The following is a 21,652-nucleotide window of genomic DNA, read 5'->3' as shown; positions in this document are numbered from 1 at the left end:
ACAGTTGCTTAGTTTACTTACTCTGTGGTTTTACGGAACTGACGTCAAAACCAAACAGGAGAGGGATCGTGTCGAAGTGGGGAAAATAATATAAAACAAGCTGCGCACAAGGAATCGACAGCCAAAAGTTTTAAAAGTGAAAAAGTGAAAAAGAAGTTCAACGGAATCAAATAGTTACTATCAAAGATCAAGCTTTCACATGTGTGTGTAGTTATTTTCTTAACACAAGCGTAATTTGTTTTTACGTTGAAAAGTTTTTATCTTGAGTATACCAGGCGCGTAACTCTATTGCCAAGACAATTAATTTTTCTATGTGCGCCGTGTAATTAATAGATACCATACCATGTTCATCGGCCTGCCACAGAGCCAAAAAGCGACGGCATGCGTCAGGGTCAGAAGACTATTTGTCTATGATTTACAAATCTCAATCACTTGTATTTAATTCTTACCGGTGGTATGGGACATTGTATTCCGAACTTCTGTTTAATCATTACATACGGCGCTTCTATGAAGTCACAAAGCTTGAATCGAAGACCAACAAAAGCTGGCCTGTACTCGTTATTCATAAACTCTTCGTATTCATTGCTGACCTGAAAATTCTTAATTGGTAAATAAATAGAAGTACGGACGGCTCTAGATAATTAAAAAAAACGCGGGTCTTGTATGTTCTTTTCATACCAGGATTCATTCTTCAACATGCCAGTTAGGTTATGTTATTAAGAACAAGAAACAATCATCTAATCAAATTCTTATTATATATATATATTTATATAGTCGTGATCTTTATTGATTTTTATGTTTGTAAGGTCCATACACACCGTAACGTTGTTATCAAATGTTTCCAAGGTTTCTGTGTAAAAGTTTATTACACGTTTCCTTCTCGAGTAAGAGACTAAGTCAAAAGATGTATTCTTCAGATAGTTTTGATTAATTTCCTGCAGCTGTACCCGTTCTATTATCCATTCGCTACACTGTAAATTTAATAAGGATTTTTTTTAGTTTATAGCTATTACTTTATCGAAACTTGTCAAAAAGTACCAATGTCGTCCCTTATTTATTCCCAAGGTTCAAACCGACCTACAGTTGTTCCCTACTAATAAACTACTTATCCAGAGCTTAATATATTCGGTAGTAGGATGATCAATTTCAAAAATGGCATTGTTATGTGATCTGATAATCCGCATTGTTAAGCAAAAAAAAATACTAGTAAAAACTAAAATTGGAAGTGTAATATTATTATTGTATTTTTAATTTTTTGTAAAATTTATGTTTACTATAATTGCCATGTAGATAGTTCGTAACATATATTGAAGTTATAGCATTGTACTTACATTTACAGCAACGAATACAAATAGTAAAATAGTAGTATGGAGCCATTTGGACGTATTTATTTGGAGCATTATACTTTGAAGTTGTGTTCTAGTCTAAGCTCAGAAGATTATGTGGCACTAGCGAACCTAAAATTATTAATATTTATTTGATATTACCTTATTTAATAATTATGTGATGTTTATCGAGGAATATATCATGTGTTATTTATTTCACTAGCGTTTGGCTGCAGGTTTTTATTCATATATATTTTATTAATAAAAACATTTAATTTGTGTATCGAGCAGAAGCGATGATTATCACTTGTAATTGATTTAATTTGTTTAAAAAAAACTGTATATATACGGAATTCAAAAAACTAGCGTACTAATTCTTAATAAGACGGTAACATACTGTCCACTGTCCATAGGCGGTGAGTATCGCTTAACATTGGGTGAGCCTGCCACGTTTGCATCATGTTCTATAATGAAGTATTTCCGAACAAATTCGACTTAGGGTCCTTCAAGAAAGAGCGTACCAATTCTTGAAAAGCCGGCAACGCACTTGCGAGCCTTCTGGCAATGTGAGTGTCCATGGGCGGCGGTATCACTTAACATCAGGTGAGCCTCCTGCCCGTTTGCCTCCTATTACATAAAAAAACATATTACATTATTAATTATTGCACTGTAATAATTAATTAAACTCACAAAACATATTTTATATGTTAATAAAATGGCTATCTCCGGAACCTTGTTATTATAATAATTGCGAATATCAAATATAAATGATAATATTTATACATTTATATACGTATATGTAATTATTTCCACCAAATTAGATAACAATTCATAAATGACATCTCATTACTTACATATTATACTAGTTTTATTTATTTAAGCAACTGCCCTACGATTCTGTAACTCACTTTTCGAACTCACACAGCGGTTTTCGCATCGGCGGTCGCTCTCAAATCAGTTGTGAAGCAGTCATTTTATGATTTGGCATTCTGAAAAGGTGGGAGCTTGTAGTTTATTGTTTAACAGAAACCCGTTGTGTGAGTTCGAAAAGTGAGTTACAGAATCGCAGGGCTGGTGTGATTTAGTCAGCGACCACGGATCGGCGTTTTAATCTGCCATTTCTACGAATTAATGATTTGTTTTGTTTTGAAACTGTAGCATCTATCGCCTACCTGCTATTACGAACATTAATAAATTAGTCTGTCTTCCGAGCCCGCCTTTTATTGACGTATCATTTGGCGACGAGGTTTAACGATTTAAAAAGTATAAAATGTCGATTGGGAAAATTGAATCATTTAATTTGGGTTCCAAGCAATGGCCAGCGTATATTCGGCGTGTAAAACAATTTATAAAATTAAATAACATTAACGAAGAATTAAAAGTTAGTATGCTGGTGACCGTGGTCGGGGAGGAAACATATTATATGCTCATGTGTGATCTTTGTGCACCAGGATTTCCTGAGGATTCGACATTTGATGAGTTAGTCAAATTAGTAACAGAACATTTAGAACCTCAGAGGTCCGAAATCGCGGAACGGCACGTGTTTCGTTTGCGACGTCAAAAAAATGGGGAGTCTTTAACCGACTACTTGCAGGCCCTTAAACACTTGGCCTCTTCATGTAATTTCGGCAAGTGTTCATCGTGCTCAACTTTGGAAGAAAATCTTCGGGATCAATTTGTATCGGGTCTGGCGAATGATGCTATGCGATCTCGAATTTTTGCCGAGAAAAAGATACAGTATAAAGAGGCTGTGGAACTGGCACTGGCATTGGAGGCGGCTGAACGGCACGCAGAGGTCAGTGGGTCCACACGGGCATCGGTGAATGAGGCATCAGGAACAACAGGCGGTCAGGTGAGCGAGGGCTTGCATTACGCGCGTGGCGGTGGCAGCCAACAGCCGCGCACGACCTACATACCGAGCGCCAAGGGCGCTGGTGTTGCTGTGCGTTCAGCAGGTGGAAGAGCGGGGACTTCAGGTTCTGGTGTTTCATGCTGGCGCTGTGGCAAGGCACACAAAGCGGATAAGTGTCGTTTTAAGCAATACAATTGTGATGAGTGTGGCCGACGGGGTCATTTAAAAGTGATGTGCAAACAAGTGCGTGGTAGTGATAGTCGACAGAACTTTGTGTCGGACGAATCTGATGTTGAGTTATTTAATTTGAAGTTAAGCAGTCAGGGTAACGAACCTTATTTTATAAAGGTCTTTATAGACAATAATTTAATTCGATGCGAAGTAGACACGGGAAGTCGTATATCAGCAATAAGTGAAAAAATGTATAATAGATTTTTTTGTCATAAAGTAATTATAAGGGATGGCATAATCTTACGGTCTTATTCAGGTACTCAGATCGGGTCTTTGGGTTACATTGAGGTAAATGTGCGTTTGGGCGTCGTAGAAGTTAAATCATTACGTTTATATATTATAAAAGAAGGTGCTAGACCTTTAATAGGACGAGAATGGTTACGTGCGTTGAATATTAAAGAGATTTATCTTAATGAAATAGCGGAAGATTCTTTTGTGAATAGATTAAGCAAGGAATTTCCAGAAGTTTTTTGTAATAAGTTGGGCACATGTAAGAAAACTATTCAATTACAACTTTGCGATAACGAACCGGTTTATGTGCGAGCGAGGCCGGTGCCACTAGCACTTCGCGCGCGAGTTGAGAACGAGCTAGCGCGTCTTGAGGCAGACGGATCCATTTATCGGGTGGAGTACTCTGATTTTGGGACCCCAATCGTACCAGTAGTTAAAAAAAATGGGGAGATACGTATTTGTGGGGACTATAAAATAACTGTGAATCCCAAATTAAAAAGAGATTTTTATCCATTACCGCGAATTGATTAATTATTTGCTAATTTAAGAGGGGGGGAGCAGTTTACGAAAATAGATTTAACGCACGCGTACGAGCAGTGTCTTTTATCTGAGGAATCACAGCCGGTCACTGCCATTACTACCCATATGGGTACTTTTGCTTATCGTCGTACTCCTTATGGTTTATCATGTATACCGGAAAAATTTCAAAAATTAATGGAAGAAACGTTGCGTGGAGTGAGCGGCTGTGTTGTTTTTTTAGATGATATTTGTGTGACAGGCTCGAATAGAACTGAACACATAACTAATCTTAAGGCTGTACTTGAGCGTTTGCGTAGTATGGGGCTAACTGTTAAATTATCTAAATGTAAATTTTTGCAAGATAGTGTTAAGTATCTTGGTTTTATTATAAATAAAGAGGGTTTGCAACCAGATCCTGATAAGTTACAAGCTATTAATAATGCACCCACGCCAAGTAATGTAACTCAATTAAAAAGCTTTTTAGGCATGTTAAATTATTATGGAAAATTTATTGTTAATTTAAGTACTCTTTTGCAACCGTTACATAATTTATTAAAAAAAAATTCTTCTTGGGACTGGAATTCGAAATGTGAGGAGGCGTTTGTAAAGGCAAAGCGATCACTCTTGAGTAAACGGGTTTTAGCGCACTATGAGGAAGGCCGAGAGTTAGTTTTGTCAGTGGACAGCAGCGCTTATGGGCTGGGTGCTGTGTTAGCGCATCGCTATCCGGGCGGGGTCGAGCGGCCCGTAAGCTGTGTTTCTCGCACGCTTAATGCGGCGGAACGTAGTTACAGTCAATTAGACAAGGAAGCGCTCGCTATTGTTTTTGGTGTTTTTAAACATCATCAATATTTGTTTGGAAGACGTTTTACATTGCGTACGGATCATCAACCGTTGACATATATTTTTGGCAGTAAGGGAGGTATTCCTCTGACTGCAGCAAGTCGGTTACAGAGGTGGGCAGCACGTTTGGCTGCATATGATTTTACGATAGAATTTGTACGATCGGTAGATAACGGTCCAGCCGATGCTTTGTCTCGTTTGCCGCTTCCTCAAGAGGGTCGATTTGCAGATTCAGTAGATTACCTTAATTTAGTTGCGGACTCTTCACCTATTTCTTATAAAGATATTGCTAGGGAAACTGAACGAGATAATTTTTTGTGTAAAATCAAGCGGTATATTTTTTTTCGGTTGGCCAAGCGTTCCGAATTGTGAGGATGAAAAACCATATTTTGCTAGAAAACATGATTTTGCTGTTGAACAAGGTTGTGTAATTTATAAATATAGAATTGTGGTTCCGACGAATTTACAAAAAAATATTTTGGATGAAATTCATGAGGGTCATTTGGGAATGAATAAAATGAAAAGCTAGGAACTACGTGTATTGGGCGAGTTTAGATCGCGATATTGAGACGGTTTGTAGGAACTGTGGGGCGTGTCGGTCCGTGTTGGATGCGCCACCTCGAGCCCAAATTCACCCATGGGAGTTTCCTTTGCACCCGTGGCATCGTTTGCATGCTGACTTTGCGGAGTATGGGGGTAGGCGGTATCTTATTGTTGTTGATTCAAACACGAAATGGATTGAAGTATTTTCAATGACTAATACCAGCGCGTCTTTTACAATTAGGGTTTTTAGAAATATTTTTGCAAGATTTGGTTTACCATCACAGCTCGTGACCGATAATGGTCCACCATTTTGTTCTATGGAATTTGAGTCTTATTGTGTAAGTAATTGCATTAAACATACTACTTCGGCTCCTTATCGACCTCAGGGTAATGGAGCAGCGGAAAATGTTGTCAAAACCGTTAAAAAAACAATTAAAAGGGCAGTTTTTGAAGGAGAAAATATTGACGCAGCTCTCGATAAATTTCTTTTTAAATATCGCAACTGTGAGCATGCCACAACTGGCATTTCACCGGCCGTGGCGTTGCTAGGGCGTCGTTTACGTAGCCGTTTAGACGCAATACGACCGGAGGTGGCCGCCACTGTTCGGGATAAGCAAGAGCGGCAACTTGCACAAATACCGCGTGCTCAGCGAGAGTTTGAAATTGGGGAGACAGTACTTGCAAGAGATTATAGGCAAGGAGAGGACAAATGGGCTTCAGGAAAGGTGTGTAAAAGGACGGGCCCGGTTTCTTATAAAGTTGATTTGGGCAACGGTATTGAGTGGCGTAGACATGCTGACCAAATTATTTCAAATAAAAACAGATTTTCAATGTCACGCACGAATACAGCGGTTGTCTCAGAACAAGAGGGTAATGATGGGCTAGGGTCTGCGATTGTGGAGGTTACAACTGAAGAGAGTGATCTTAATAAAACAAGCAACAAATTAGAAGATCAAGCGTGTCAGGTGGAGCCTCAATCAACACAGACCCTGTCCGAGTCCTCTCAGGAACTATCGGCTCGAGCATTGCGTGCTTTAAAGCGAGCTAAAAATAATAGTTGATAAGTTGTTTGTCATGATTAAAGATTTTATATTGGTTTAGTTTATTAAGTACTAGGTTATGTAAATTTTGTAATATTTCTTATCCTAGTGTAGTGGTTTAAAATGTATTTCGTGATTTGTAGGGGAAAGATGTAGCATCTATCGCCTACCTGCTATTACGAACATTAATAAATTAGTCTGTCTTCCGAGCCCGCCTTTTATTGACGTATCAGAAACCATTGTGTAAGATATAGTTTTTTTTAATTATTGTAAGTTGACATTTGAATTTGATTTATTTATTTATAAGTTCTAAACAACGTGTATGCATTATACAAGAAAATATGATATCATACATTTTACACACTTACACATCAATTATATTAGAACATAAGCAAGGGAAAATATTAAAAAAAGCACCCAAATTGAAACTTAAACTTCATTAAGAGCATGATAAACAAAGTAACGGTAAGTTGGAAGGTTGTTGTAAAATATATCAAAACTTTCATCAATGTTAGTAATTAAGTTGTAAGAGCGAGCCTATTCACTGGAGCATTGAAATGAGCAGATAAGCGAGCCGTAGCTTACGCAAGACTTTTAGTTCTAGTAACTCTCTAAAAAAAAAAGGATAATTTAGCAAGAAGGTTAGAATAAGTATTAAAGTTAAATATTTTATACAAATTAACTAGATCGATGAAGTCACGACCACGCAAGTTTAGACGATTGCAAAGCTTTCTAAGGAAACGTTTTACAACTATTTTAGCTTTGCAGCTTTTAGCTTAGCAGGAGAAATCCTTGGTAACCTAGTCATAATCATTTATTCATATTATATTCGATTGTCATATTTAGGTTTTAATGAACAATTAAATCTTTGTGGAAACATTTTGTCCATTTATGAATTAAGATTAGGTTTCGCAGAAATGATTGTAAAAATGTCTGAATATATTTTTTTATTATTAGTACAAACTATTGTACAAATAAACCATGTCAATGTTTCGTTTTTTTTGTAAAAGACGCGTATAAATATCCAGAGGCAATTGCAATTTTAGGACTTGGTTCGTATGCTCGAATACGTATCCTTCCTTGACGAATGGGAAATGCTTCTGGTAATGTTTCGGTATATATTGTAATATTAGGTATAGTATACTCCATCTGAAAAAAATATGATTTGAATTAAGAGAGATTCATTATATATATTTTGCGCATTTTGTTATGAATGTTTCTACCGATTTCCAATTGCTTACAAACATTAAAAAAAACCTTATTAAAAAAAATCTGTGGCAGTAGATGTAACCTAACATTAATTAAGTTACATATACAGGGTGGTCAAAAAGTCGTGGATCAAATAAAAATAAGGTCATCAGATGCATAAAATTCTACGGGAGGTTAGGTATATGAATACAAAGTTTTAATTGTTATTTTTGTATTATAAAATCAGTTTCGCACTCCTGCATTTCATCACAATTCATCTTTTTAATACTGTTTTCTTTTATTATTATTATTTTATTATTACTTGATCGCTTAATAGCATAGCCCGTTGCATCATTTATTTATTTTAAAGCTTATATGTGCAAATAATCTAGAGTAAGTGTTATGTAGAAATTATTTTCAAGTACAGTTAACATGTCAAAAGGAAGAGACTGCTGATTCAGGGAATCCTAGTGTGTGGGCTAGTGCTCTTTATTTTTAACTAAATATCCTCTTTATCGTGTATGTTCACCATGCCTTCTGCTGATAGAGGACAAAGCTTTGTTTTTAATTTATGTTATTATTATTAATTACTTAAAATGTCACATTGAACATGGTGTAATGGTTGCAGCACCTTACAAACATTTTGTAAAACAAAAAAATGGCGATTAAAAAGAGTGGCGGAGAGTTTATTGCCAGTTCTTCTCTCCCGTTCTACGCCCTTGATTTGAGAACTGGCAGTAGCATTGATATGTATTTCTTTACTGACAAGTAATAAGTGTACATTGTGATTAAAACCTATGTGATTAAATGATTTTTTTTTATTAAAGTTTTCTTTCATTCTTTAGATTAGCTAAATCCACTTGATTTCTCTCCATCCTCTTTAAAAACTTACCGGTGTCGTAGGACATGGGATCCCATATCTTTCCTTCAAGAGCATGAATGGTGACTCTAACAGGTCACACCACATGAAATCGAAATGTATGAAGGTTGGTCTGTATTCATTATGTAGATACTCTTCAAATGTAATCGTTACCTATAGTACAATATTAACAAATAATTATCGTCATTGACAAAAAAAAATCTTATAGACATAAATACTATTTTGACGGCTGACTATCCCATTAACCATTTTATACATTTGTGCCTATAGTTTAAGGCTATGTTCACATGTAACGTGCGTTAACGCGATCAAATTTGAAGAGCGTTCAGATGATGAGCGCTAACGCGCGTTGCCTGAGTACTCGTTAGTCCAGTTCGGTAGAACGTAGAAAATGGACGTGGAAGAGGCTATTATTTTGTGGTTATATTATAAAGAAAAATATAGAAAAAGAAAACGTACACATTGGGTTCATCCAATTTTGAAAAAAAAAAATACAAATTATATACAAATTTGCTATATTCCAACTGCTGGCCTTTTTTCTACTTCATCGATTAGTAAGTCGATGTCAACATCTTCAATTTCACTCATTTTAAATGCGAGAACAAAATATAATTACGAAAATTAACAAAATTACATGCGATCGCGATGAAAGCGCGCGCTCATCTGAATAGCAAACGGACATTACATTAATATCAAAGCGCGCGTCAACGCGCGATCACCTGCGTCTAGAGACTTTTTCTCTGAGTGAACAGTTGTATGAAAATACCACAATGTCAAGTCGCGCGATTTGAAAACGCGCGTCAAGTTTTTGCCATCTGAACATAGCCTAATGGTCCTGTTAACAGATTGTGTTGGATTTACATTAAAACTTTGACGAAAATTGACTCGGTGGATATTTTCAGCAACTCCAACTCCTTTCGTCATGTTGTTTTAGAAACCTTTCTGTGTTAATTCAGATGTATATCTTTTCTATAACATATATTAATAAGTATCTGTTTGTCTTCGTAACATGTGTGATGTTTGAGAGCAAAAATAAAATAAAATCATGACAAGTTTTCCTACCATCATATTTTTTCTCAAGGGCTTCACAATTGCAGCATATGCGTTGAGATATCTTTTACCGGTTCGCGAATATTTCCTTACATTGAATTTCAGTTCTTTAAAATAGGACGCATTGACAACGTCAAGTTCACATCTTTCCATATAAACCTCCAGAACCTTAAATTTTCAAAAAGCTATGAATAATTCGCTTATGAATATTATTTTTGTATTTATGGCCCTGTTTGCGAAGACGTCTTCGCTACAATGAAGAACTTTATAACATCCTTGACGATCGATCGTCCAATTCATAAAACGTAACAGGCTCCAGTATTTGGGGCATGTGTACCGGACGACCGAACCCCAAGGTAAACTTACAACCCGTTGGCAAAAGAAATCCCGGTAGACCGATGCGTTGTTGGGATGGAGCTTGGAGGACCTTGAAACAATAGGAGTTTGAAATTGGACGCAAGAAGCACAAAATAGATTGCGATGGAAAATATACGTGAGGCCCACAAGTAGACCAGTGCCGATAATTTTTGAAACCAAAAAAAATTACAGTAGGATGAAACCCATTAGAAAAGCAGGGGAATATGATCAAAATGAAAGGAAAAATAAATTACGGTCGATCTGAGGTCGGGAAGGGGCAGGGGGGGGAGGTTTAAGGGTAAAAAACGGTTTATCTCGATTTCCGGCAAAACTAAAAGTCCTATCGAAGAAAGTTAAATGGCAAAGTTGTAGGTAATAAAAAGATCTAAAACTTTTGTATTTACACATTTTTCACATAACCTCAAAATTGGTGTGAAAAATTCAAAAAACCAAGTTTTTGGTTTTTTATTTTTATCTTTTACAAAAATTTATTTTTTTAAACGAAATTTGGTGAAAACTTACCTTATTATGTCCCAAATATACTGTAATTTATTTGATTAAAAATGTTTATTTTTTCACCTTATTTTGAATTAATATCGAAAAAACACCCTAATTTTCAATCGAAAATTCTGACGTCAAAATTTCAGCTTTTTTCAAAAAGTTGGTGTGCTTTCAGTTCGTTGAAATCTCTACTTTCCTATGGTAAAAAAATATATATATATTACCATAGTAAATCTTCTCAGAAAATGCAAAACATCGTATGCAGTAACGCCCAGACCCGTCAAACCCTTCCCTACTTCTCTATGAATCTTCTTTAAATTATAATTAGATGCCTATTTATTACTATTTTAAGATAACTTATATATACCTGAGTGACCTAAAAAAATTTTTTAGCCTTTAGATGAGCTAAAATTTTCGTATTTCATAGAGAAGTAGGGAAGGGTATGACGGGTCTGGGCGTTACTGCATACGATGTTTTGCATTTTCTGAGAAGATTTACTATGGTAATATATATATATTTTTTACCATAGGAAAGTAGAGATTTCAACGAACTGAAAGCATACCAACTTTTTGAAAAAAGCTGAAATTTTGACGTCAGAATTTTTGATTGAAAATTAGGGTGTTTTTTCGATATTAATTCAAAATAAGGTGAACAAATAAATATTTTTAATCAAATAAATTGCAGTGTATTTGGGACATAGAAAGGTAAGTTTTGACCAAATTTCGTTAAAAAAAAAATATTTTTGTTAAAGATAGAAATAAAAAACCAAAAAGTTGGTTTTTTGAATTTTTCACATAAATTTTGAGGTTATGTGAAAAATGTGTGAATACAGAAGTTGTAGATCTTTTTATGACCTACAACATTGCCATTTAGTTTTCTTCGATAGGACTTTTAGTTTTGTCGGAAATCGAGATAAACCGTTTTTTACCTTTAAAACTCCCCCCCCGACCCCTTCCCGACCTCAGATCGACCGTAATTTATTTTTCCTTTCATTTTGATCATATTCCCCTGCTTTTCTAATGGGTTTCAACCTACTGTAATTTTTTTCACTTTTTATTTATTTTGAAGGCTATCTGCACTGGTCTAAAGGGGCTGTATATCCATGGGTCATAATGATAATTATGTATATTAATCAAGTTAAATAATATTTATGTAGGAGTGTCACACTTCCATTTATGCAAAGTCGACCTAATTGACAATTTTCGCAAGTTACTCAGCAAAACCATACAATTTCATAAAATCATATGCTGTCAGAAAAGATCAATTTATCGCCATGCACCATACATTCGAATATGTCTTGCCTACTTAAAAAGGACACACATTATAACATAATTAATACTAGATAACAAATATCTAACATCCGTTAATTGAAAAATACAGTACAAAGAAATGTACGTGAGAAAAATGACAAAAGAATCTTACAGAGAAATGTATAACTATAAATAACGAATCTATTTAATAAATATTATTAAACAGGAAGACAGCAAGAGATGGGCAAACGACATCAAAAGAGAATAGGAGGCGCAACTTGGACAAGAGGTACCAATAGAAAATAATGGAACCAGCTGAAAAAGGCCTCACCGGACAGGGAGAGTTCAAGTATTACGTCACGCAATTTTTGGAGATTATTGATTTAAGAGATTTAAGTTGGCGCCTGGTTGATACGTGGGTAACACTGAAAATGTTTAGAATTGACCAGCTAGAAACATTGCTAATGAAAACTTTTTTGAATTTCAATTTTAGAACTCTTTGGTAACCTAATGACTACATTAGGTTATATACTAATATTGCAGTCATTCGTCACTTGTTTTTGTGAATTGGCGGCAAATCTAAAACTCTTGTTACACGTGAAAATGAACCTAACGCGAGAAAATTTTGGTTTAACGAGTTTAAGCGTGGTGCGACTACTGAAGATAACATCAGTGCTGTGCGACACAGAGGAAGATAAGAGAGTGACCTATCTACCTACCTAGCAGATACGGGCAAGCTTAGGCATTGGTATGAGTCAAGTGATTACTTCGAAAAACAATAAAAGTATTGGCAACTTTCTACATTAAGCCGTTTTACATTTTCTAAACATTTTCAGTGTTACCTAGGTAGTACCGGTGACGACAGAGCTGGTGCTTTTTTTATAATGCTGCCAGCGTTGAAGGTATGCCATATAGACCAAACTTTTAAAATTTGTTTAAAATTTGTATTACTTAGTTTTTAATTATTATTATTACTGTTTAAATTAAGAACATTGTAAATACCCCAACTAAATAATAATATGTTTTAAATAGTTAAATATTTATAATAAACGTTATAATAAGCATTTTCTAATGGATACAGGGTCTCAATGTATTTATTGAAATAATAAAATACTTACACATAGATGTTCGACAACAAATAGCGTTAATATACCAAAAGTATTAATACGTAGAAATTGCATTTTAAACGACGTACGTATCGGTCTGTGGACGCTGACACAATACCATAATTATTTTAAATTCATAACCAAAAACAATATTATTATTGACAATGTGACAATGAAGATTCATAATGGATTTATGAATATGTACTTAATTCGATAGAAATAAGAAAAAAATATGACAAACCGGCAGGAGGCTTACCTGATGTTAAGTGAGAATGAGTGAACTAGAGAGTGCAATCTCGAGGCGGAATCTTTCATTCGAGATCGATTAAGAATTACAATCTCGCGAGATCTCGATATTTTCAAGATCTCGAGTATTTTTCGAAAACCAATTGTGTAATCGAACAAAACACGATGAAAACTGCAAAGATGTTTTTATTAGGCTAATAATTAAGATACGAAATTATTTTGAAGAAAAATATTTAGTGTAACTGTTCCTATTATTAATTAACAAATTATTTATAATAAATCGCGAAACATATTCATTACTTATTCTAATACAAGCCTTAGCAGTGGTGAATAAAGAATTTTTCCAAAATTACTTCTATCTACTTATCCTAGAGAGAGTGAAGTAGGAGTGGTTTTGGAAAAACATTTTTAAGAAGCAAAGATTATCTTATATCAGTCGCTGTGTACCTAGTAAATGTTTAAAGAACTTTATTTCTCATTACAAAAATTATTTTTTATTTACATGAGAAATTTAATATTAAGTAAGTATATACGAACGAGATACACGTCGCCATCAGCTAACCCAATTTTAGTCTAATGGGCCCATTCTGATGTGTGTCTTTAATGCCCTTTTGAACTGATCAATCACGCTAATGTTACGAACCTTAGACGGCAACCGATTAAACAATTGCACACCCTCATACCTAATAGATCTCTTTAAATAATTTGTGCGCGGCTTTGGCAAGATAAGCAAACTCGCTCGACGAGTATTGCGTGTAGTGGTGTATTTGATTTTATTAAATGATAAGTTACTATGTAGAGAGTTATTTAATTTTTTTTTAATAAGGATACACATGCTATAAACATATAGTTGTTTAATCGTCATAATTTTAGTTTCTTGGTAGATTTTATTAGTAGGTGTTAAAAAATTGTATCTGAATAGTACTTTTATTAATTTATTTTGTAGTGTTTGTATTGTAGAAATTTTGTTTTTGCATGCTGTACCCCATATTTCAATTAGGTATATGAAATGTGGCTTGACTAAACAATTATAGATCAAATGACGTACAGATTGCGGAATGCATTTAGATATTGACCAAAATCTGCCTATAAGTGATTTTAGTTTGGTAATTATGTGTGATATATGAAAGTTCCATTTTAAATTTGTATCCATTCTAAGACCCAGATATTTCTCCCATTTTTTGTTATTGATTTCAACGTCTTGAACTTTAAGCGGTTGAAAGATAGGAATGAGCCACCTAGTAGCTGAAAATACCCTCACAGACTGAATACTGGTTGGCAACAGCGTGAGTAAGCTATTATAAGCAAACTGTATAAAGCTACCCCTTGCTCCCCCAAACTCTTAGGTATAGATAAATTTTTTTCATGAGTGGCTCTAATCTATCTTCAAACCAGAAACACGTGAAGGACTTTTAGCTGCTCTCAGAGTCTCTTCTAGTTCTTCTTATTAGTAGTCGTTTTGTTTTTTAAAGCAGCAGCATGTTAATTCAAATCCTTTGCAATAATTGAAAGAGGCAATTTCTCTTAGTTTTCTGTTGCGATGTTAATCTCATTAGGGAGCGTTCAAGTGTTACGTAACGAATTTGGGGGGTGGGTATTTTTGTAAAACGTTACGATGCGGGGCAGGGATTTAATTACGCGTTATTGTTAATATTATTTTCGACTTTCCAGTACTTTACACTACATAATGGTTACTTTTAGGTATAAAGAGTCACTAAGTCGTCACGAAACATTTTACTATACTTGGGTACAGAAAAACGTTACGGCGCGATTCATGGGGGGGGTCATTAATCTCCAAAAATTGCGTGACGTATTACTTGAACGCTCCCTTACCAGCAGTGGAGGCGTTTAAAAGGGTATCTGACGATATAATCATTTGATTATGTGTATTTTTTATTTCTTTCTGTAACATATGCTAGGCAAATGGACATTTCGTCGCCTTACAACTGTTCCAAGTCATCTTTATAATTACAGAGATTTTCAAATATAACAACGCTGCGGTTCTCTTGTTCGATGCCTAGAGATACGCGTGTGAATTAAAATAAAAGAAAAAGTCAATATTCTGAATACAAATGCGGCCATGGAGACTAATCTCTGTTGAGACTGGCCACTTATGCAGATATATTATATCGCATCTATCTGCATCTTCTACCGCATTTACCATGGAGAGTGTTCAGAGGAGTAGTTCGTATGCCTGCAGCTGAGTTTCATCTTAGGACGTCAAGGCAGAATACAAAATACTATCCCTATCACCTCGACGTCCGTCATTCCACAACTAAGTATTTCATAAGGCAGTTTTTGTCGTGCAACACCATTTGGAACCACCTGCCCACTAAATTATTTCCGCACCAATTCGACCAATGGTTCTTCAAAAAAAGAGCGTACCAATTCTTAAAGGCCGGCAACGCACTTGTGTGCCTTTTGGAAATATGAGTGTCCATGGGCGTCGGTAATACTTAACATTAGGTGAGCCTCCTGCCCGTATGCTCCGTTATTTTAAAAAAATACGCGAGCACGGCACAGTTGATACACCAACGGCCGCACTTACGGCTCATTCAAGTGTTTACTAGAAAATACGAGTATGCTATGAATAGTTATATACATATATATTTAATACAACACGTACAACATAAAGTTAAAGAAAGAAATGGCTGATTTGCATACTCAAAATTTAAATATTATCGATGAGAGGAATAAATTGCAGTATATAATAGACAGGTTTGACCAATGCAATAGTGAGTATGAGCAGACGCTCACGCACATTGCTGAATTGGAAAAACAACTACAAGAAGCAAACAATTGCATAAGTCAGTTGGAAACAGATAAGTTAAATTGGACTACCTCTCAAAACCACAGTCTTTTTGAGGAATTAGTCAGTAGTGCTCCAAATATGATGTCTGCAGTATACAATATAAATCCTGCTGTCTCATTAAATTACTCATTAAGTGACACAAGCAAGATAGAAGCTGGTAGGAGTATTGAATGCAGCAGGAAAAAAATTAGGAAATACTTTAAACACAATAAAATTATCAAAAAGACAAAATGTTTAATTAAGATACAAAAAAGCTATTTAAATGGCTTAAAAAATAAAAAACAGCATATAGCATTAATTGACAAGATAGAATCATATTCCAAACAAATTAAGGAAAATCAAGAAATGTATGAATGTAATATATTATTATTAAATGATAAAATAAAGTGCTTACAAGTGTCTCTGGCAAACATTACACATAAATATAATGCATTGTCTTCTAAGAGGAGCATGAGGGAATACACACTGAACCTCAATCACCACCTGAATAATACTAACCTGGTGGATTCCCTGGCACCAGGCCTGGTTGCCTTGGAACAACTTGAATGGTCTATGTCAGTGTGTGAGCCGTCAATCTCTGAACAGCTTAGCCTCAATAATGATGTTAACAAAAAAGAAAATGTTTCTTTAAAAACAAACAGTAATTATGTTATGTTTAGCGATGAAGTGGGAAAAGATTTGGGATACATTTCGATGAACCAGATGGGGCAAAGTGTAAGTAATTAATGTATGCCTGGCATTTCTTTAAATGAAATGTCTGAAAAAATATTAAAATTTAAGTTTAGAGGAAATGACAATTTAATAATAATTATAGGAAATAGGGAGAATGCAAATAAAAAATCTATAACAAAACTATTTGACCATCTTCAAAGTGTTGAAGTTAAAAACATTGTAATGTTTACATTTCCCTATAGTAAGTGTGGTTTTACAGTGACGCTTTCGCCAGCGCAGTTGGTAAGCGTCGCGGGCCACGAGCTTTGCGTCTCATGGATCATTACATAGTCACGCGGATGGCCCGCGTTGACGGCAATTCAGCCGCGCTTTTCAACCGCGTGCGGGCGAGGAGCAGTGTGACCGTTTTTAGTATATTCAGTACCAAATTGGTATAATTTGGGCTCCGTGTCACTAATTTAGTATTTTTTTGGTATCCTTTTATATTCTGGTATTTTTTGGTACATTTAAACTTTCAACATTTTAAAACACATTTTGATATATTTTTGGGCTGGGCGGGAAACACTCACTTCCATTCGTTCATATTTCGTTCACATGTTTTTGTCTTTGTCTGATTTTTACCGCAAATGTATCATTTTGTCTCTTTCGAACGGTTAATGCTAACAATTTCGCGAATCGTGCTTTAGCTACGTATTACTATCTACGTTACATGCTGTATTTTTATACATGTGGTCCCTTTTGGGACCACGGATATTTTAGTTCTTCATTTATTTCTCTCTATGTGCATGTGTAGTGAAGATAATGAAGCGCAAATACGATCAGATATATAGATCTGAGTGGGAACAAAATTCTGAATTTTCGTCATGGTTGACAAAAGATAAAAATAATGAGAACGCCTTGTGTAAAACGTGTGGAGCAACATTTTTAAGCAGAATCGCTACAGTTAAAAGTCATGCATATTCTGAAAAACATCGATAGAAACTTATACATTATAGTGGACAATCCAAGGTAAGAAAGCTATGCCCCATTAACATATTTATAAGACTATTGTGTCCCTTATTTTTTTATGGCACATGAATTAATTGTCCTACTTCTACAGGATGTCCGATGAATCTTGGATAGTACATGTACAGTTGTATAATTGATTTAAATTCATCAAATTAATCAAATCCTGTTTATTTTCAGAACGATGATAAATTACTTCAAAGGAAAGAACCCATATCTGAAGAAGTAAGAAAAGCAGAGCTTATATTTTATGCAGCGTTGGCAGAACATAACATACCATCTCGGGCCATGGATCATCTCAGCGATTTATTCAGCAAAATGTTGATTCGGAAATCGCAAAGGGCTTTTCCTGCAAACGCACTAAATCTGCTCAGTTAGCTCAGTGCAGCGAATACTGACTTAGTATTTGTAATAAAACTTATTGTAAATATTTATTATTATTTTAATATGTCTGTATAATGAAGGTGTGTAATTGGTAAAAATTAAAAAGTAACTGATAATAAGTGTTTTAATAAAAAAACCCCTCTTTTTCTTTTAGTATATTTTTAGTATAATTCAGCATGTGTTTTGGTATTGTTTAGTACTGGAACCTTGTAGTTTTGGTAGATCGCCATTTTTTAAAACGGTCACACTGGCGAGGAGTCATTGTGTTCAGTGTGCGTTGCACAGTCTCGCCGGTCGGACGCGCGCATGCGTACCGTCGTCGCCAAAATGAATGCGAATTATATCGATACGGGTCGATTGATTGAAGAAGTTCGCTTTCGACCGTTGCTGTGGGATCCATCGAACGAATTATACAAAAACAAAGACGCAAAAAATAAGGCTTGGGAAGAAGTTGGAGAAGCAATCTTTGGAGAAAATTACATAAAGAAAGACAAAGGTATGTTTATAAAATTTGTATTTTTATCAATTACATTTATAATATAAAATTTATATTATGTTGGTATAAAAGTCGTCGTTAAACATATGTAGGGTAAGATTTCAATCGATATGTAGGGTAAGATAAGGTAAATTGATCAATTTTACTTGTTGGAGCACTATCTTTATGGATTTAAAAATAAGATTGTGGATTTTTGATGATTTGAACACTCTTCAACGGTTTACTTGCAGAAAAAACACATTAGATTAGTCATAAATGACTATGAATCATCACTATAGTCTATACTTGAAAGGACGACAATGAATTCAATTCCACTAATAAGTTCTTTCAAATAGGTACTAGGTAGGTACCTCTAGAATATTTGTCTGTCTTGCCACGAAACACTGCCAGCAGGCGATATAAAGTAATCGGCAAACACTTCGCGTAGTGTGTTTCCTGTTCTAGAAACTGGCTGAAGATTCATGTCAATCAAACCACTAATGCTTAATAAGTCATTTCCATTGTAGCCGTCTCGCACTCTGATAAAATTGTGTAATACGCAACAAGCTTTAACTATAGTTTTTGCGTTGGAGAAGCTCACGTTCATTGGAGTGTGAAACACTCTAAACTTGTTTGATAATATTCCAAATGTACATTCTATGTACCTTCTGGCACGACTTAGACGGTAATTGAATATCTTCTGTTTGTGGCTCATATCATTTCGAAGATAAGGTTTCATCACATAGTTCGATATGCCAAATGCACCATCACCAATTATTATATGAGGTGCCACAATATTAGATCCTTGCAGGTACTTTGGAGCCGGTAACCTTAAATTATTTCTTTCTAACTGTTGAAATAGTACACTGTTTTGGAATATGGTGGAATCAGAGTTTTTCCCACAAGAACCAATGTTGACATAAGTAAAGCAATAGTTGGCATCGCACATTGCCAGAAGGACAATAGAATAAAAATGTTTGTAATTGTAAAACATTGACCCTCCACCTGCGGGATTAACTATGCGTATATGTTTACCATCTATTGCCCCACAACAGTTAGGAAAGTTTGCATACATCTCAAACTCTGCACTAATACGTTGCCACATTTGCGTTGTCGGTTGAGGAATGCATTCTTCGCGTAGTTTTTCCCATATCTCACAGCAAACTTCCTTGACGATTTTGCTTATAGTAGTAACGCCCATTCTGTATGTGACATGTAGATCGGAGTAAGTGTTCCCAGTAGCTAAGAATCTGAAAAAAATATATATAATTATTAGAACTAGTAGAAAGTTCCAAGTAGGAAAGGATTCATAAAAAGTACAAGTGAGAAGGCGTGATACACAAAATATTATTTTTGCCAATTTTTTTTTGTTTCAGATAAGCTTTTACGTCAAAGATGGAAATCTGCAAGAGATGGATATTTCAAAACCAAAGCTAATATGAAAAAAGCACCATCTGGTAGCGGGGCAAAAACCGTTACAAAATACATTTATTTCAAAGAATTAAACTTTCTTGATCGTATCACTGAAAACGAAGTTTCAGAATCTATGTACAACATTAATGAACAATCAAGTTCATCTGAAACAATAGCTCACGTAGTAAATAACGACGAAATTTCTGGCTCTTCTCAAAACAGTTCTACTCCGGTGGCTGACCAAGATAAACCAACATGGACTCGGAAGAGGAAACATGAACGGGTACAAGAGAACTCCGCGTTTGAGAAAAAGTTGGTAGATTTGTTAGACAAAAATATGCCAGACATAAGCTCTGACGATTTGTCATTTTTTAATTCTCTAGGTCCAATACTAAAATCTTTTAACAGTTATAAAAAACTATTATTTCGTGCCAAAGTATTGCAAATCGCCATGGATCTCTCCGCGCCAACTTCAAGTGGCACTACGTCGACGTCCAACATCTTGTCACCAGAACATAACTCAAATTCTACTACAACATCAACAACCAATCATTCTAATGATACTACTACGCAACGAGGTTATCAATCAGCAAGTCAATATTACACCGTCATGTCACCAGAAAATGATTCTAATTCTTCTGTAATGTGTGCAACCAATTCATCATATTTTTCAAACCAAACGCTACCAGTCAACGAATCAATGTCTAGTACCACCACTCAGCAAGGCTATCAAACAGCAAATCAATATGATCCTCATTCAACAGTCAATAATTCTGTTCAGCAAAGCTGTGAAGAAATACAGCACTTTCCAAATATTGCATCAGAAAACGACAATTTCTATTAATTACATTTCAACGAGTTTTGTTTTTTTGATTGTTTAAATTTGTAAATAAAGTAATTACTAAAAATTAAATAGTATTTTTCATGCCACTTACCTTAAGGTAATCGCCAACTTTTCAACTGGTTCTATAGGTGCTCGACGTAAACTTGATCTTTTTAAATTATGTTCTATCTTGCAGAGTAATTCATCAAATGTTGTTATAGACAGACGAAAATGTTTAAAGAACTTGTCACTATGTTCTCTTAAATCCGCAAACGATGTAGAGAACGCGCCTCTCAGCAATCTAGTGGCATTGTAAGGATGTACTTGTATACGTCGTCGTCGTTGCCTTTTTTTCCATAAGTAATATAGTATAATAAATACGAGAAGTCTCATCACGACTGTATGAGCCGGCAAACCGATCACGACTGTACGAGGCGGCTTACCGCGCGACTAGCTTTAAAACTAGTTTTATAGTTTCGAGCGGGTCATCCGCGCGCTTACCACCCGCGCGGACAGAAGCGTCACTGTAAAACCACACTAAGAGTTTGACGCAGAAGGAAAATAATTTAAGATACAAATTAAATGTGACATTGGATAGTTTATGGTATTATTCAAACAAAATAAATATAATTGACATAAATAAATTGTCATTTGTTGATAACAGCTTTTTTTTAAGAAAGGATAGATTGTTTCTATCTAAATTTGGTAAAAAACAATTAGCAGTAACGCTAAGCTTTTATTTACTAACTTCAGCCAAGAACTTGGCTGCTAAATCTGCTTTATTTGAGCAGTCTTCTATTATTAGGTTAGACAATGCCTTTATACAGCAGCAGAGTTCCGACAGTGCTCCCTTGGAGCAAATTAGTCATGAAATAGTTGCCCCTATTGAGCAATCTAACTATGAT

The 21,652-nt window shown here is 35.2% G+C and overlaps 2 protein-coding genes and 2 long non-coding RNA genes across 4 annotated transcripts; 1 reads left to right on the top strand and 3 right to left on the bottom strand.

Annotated features, from left to right (window-relative positions):
* Positions 1 to 333: 333 nt before the first annotated feature.
* Positions 334 to 1,716, bottom strand: LOC125049769. Its single transcript, XR_007117051.1, has 3 exons — positions 1,332 to 1,716; positions 819 to 971; positions 334 to 590 (listed from the first exon to the last, which is right to left on the bottom strand). It is a non-coding gene; the product is annotated as an uncharacterized LOC125049769 (long non-coding RNA).
* A 5,741-nt stretch (positions 1,717 to 7,457) lies between these two features.
* Positions 7,458 to 13,020, bottom strand: LOC125049579. The gene is made up of 4 exons (XR_007117028.1): positions 12,930 to 13,020; positions 9,715 to 9,870; positions 8,665 to 8,805; positions 7,458 to 7,733 (listed from the first exon to the last, which is right to left on the bottom strand). It is a non-coding gene; the product is annotated as an uncharacterized LOC125049579 (long non-coding RNA).
* A 3,875-nt stretch (positions 13,021 to 16,895) lies between these two features.
* Positions 16,896 to 20,837, top strand: LOC125049507 (uncharacterized serine-rich protein C215.13-like). Its single transcript, XM_047648852.1, has 3 exons — positions 16,896 to 17,038; positions 18,292 to 18,532; positions 19,888 to 20,837. Exons 2-3 carry the CDS (start codon positions 18,343 to 18,345, stop codon positions 20,766 to 20,768), a joined length of 1,071 nt encoding a protein of 356 aa, XP_047504808.1. The 5' UTR covers positions 16,896 to 17,038; positions 18,292 to 18,342; the 3' UTR covers positions 20,769 to 20,837.
* On the bottom strand, positions 18,534 to 21,202 carry LOC125049506 (protein ALP1-like). The gene is made up of 2 exons (XM_047648851.1): positions 20,860 to 21,202; positions 18,534 to 19,761 (listed from the first exon to the last, which is right to left on the bottom strand). The coding sequence occupies exons 1-2, from the start codon at positions 21,138 to 21,140 to the stop codon at positions 18,885 to 18,887; spliced, it is 1,158 nt and encodes a 385-aa protein (XP_047504807.1). The 5' UTR covers positions 21,141 to 21,202; the 3' UTR covers positions 18,534 to 18,884.
* Positions 21,203 to 21,652: the final 450 nt, after the last annotated feature.

This window comes from Pieris napi, chromosome 5 (genome assembly GCF_905475465.1).
Source record: "Pieris napi chromosome 5, ilPieNapi1.2, whole genome shotgun sequence".
Lineage (NCBI taxonomy): Eukaryota > Metazoa > Arthropoda > Insecta > Lepidoptera > Pieridae > Pieris > Pieris napi.
This window is presented reverse-complemented; position numbering and strand designations above follow the sequence as displayed.

Excerpts from the sequence above, each read along its gene's own strand:
- LOC125049507 (XM_047648852.1), top strand. The coding sequence starts at position 18,343 with ATGCGTACCGTCGTCGCCAAAATGAATGCGAATTATATCGATACGGGT. Across the intron at positions 18,533-19,887 it reads TTACATAAAGAAAGACAAAG|ATAAGCTTTTACGTCAAAGA; the intron begins GTATGTTTATAA and ends TTTTTGTTTCAG.
- LOC125049506 (XM_047648851.1), bottom strand. The coding sequence starts at position 21,140 with ATGAGACTTCTCGTATTTATTATACTATATTACTTATGGAAAAAAAGG. Across the intron at positions 19,762-20,859 it reads AAGTTGGCGATTACCTTAAG|ATTCTTAGCTACTGGGAACA; the intron begins GTAAGTGGCATG and ends TATTTTTTTCAG.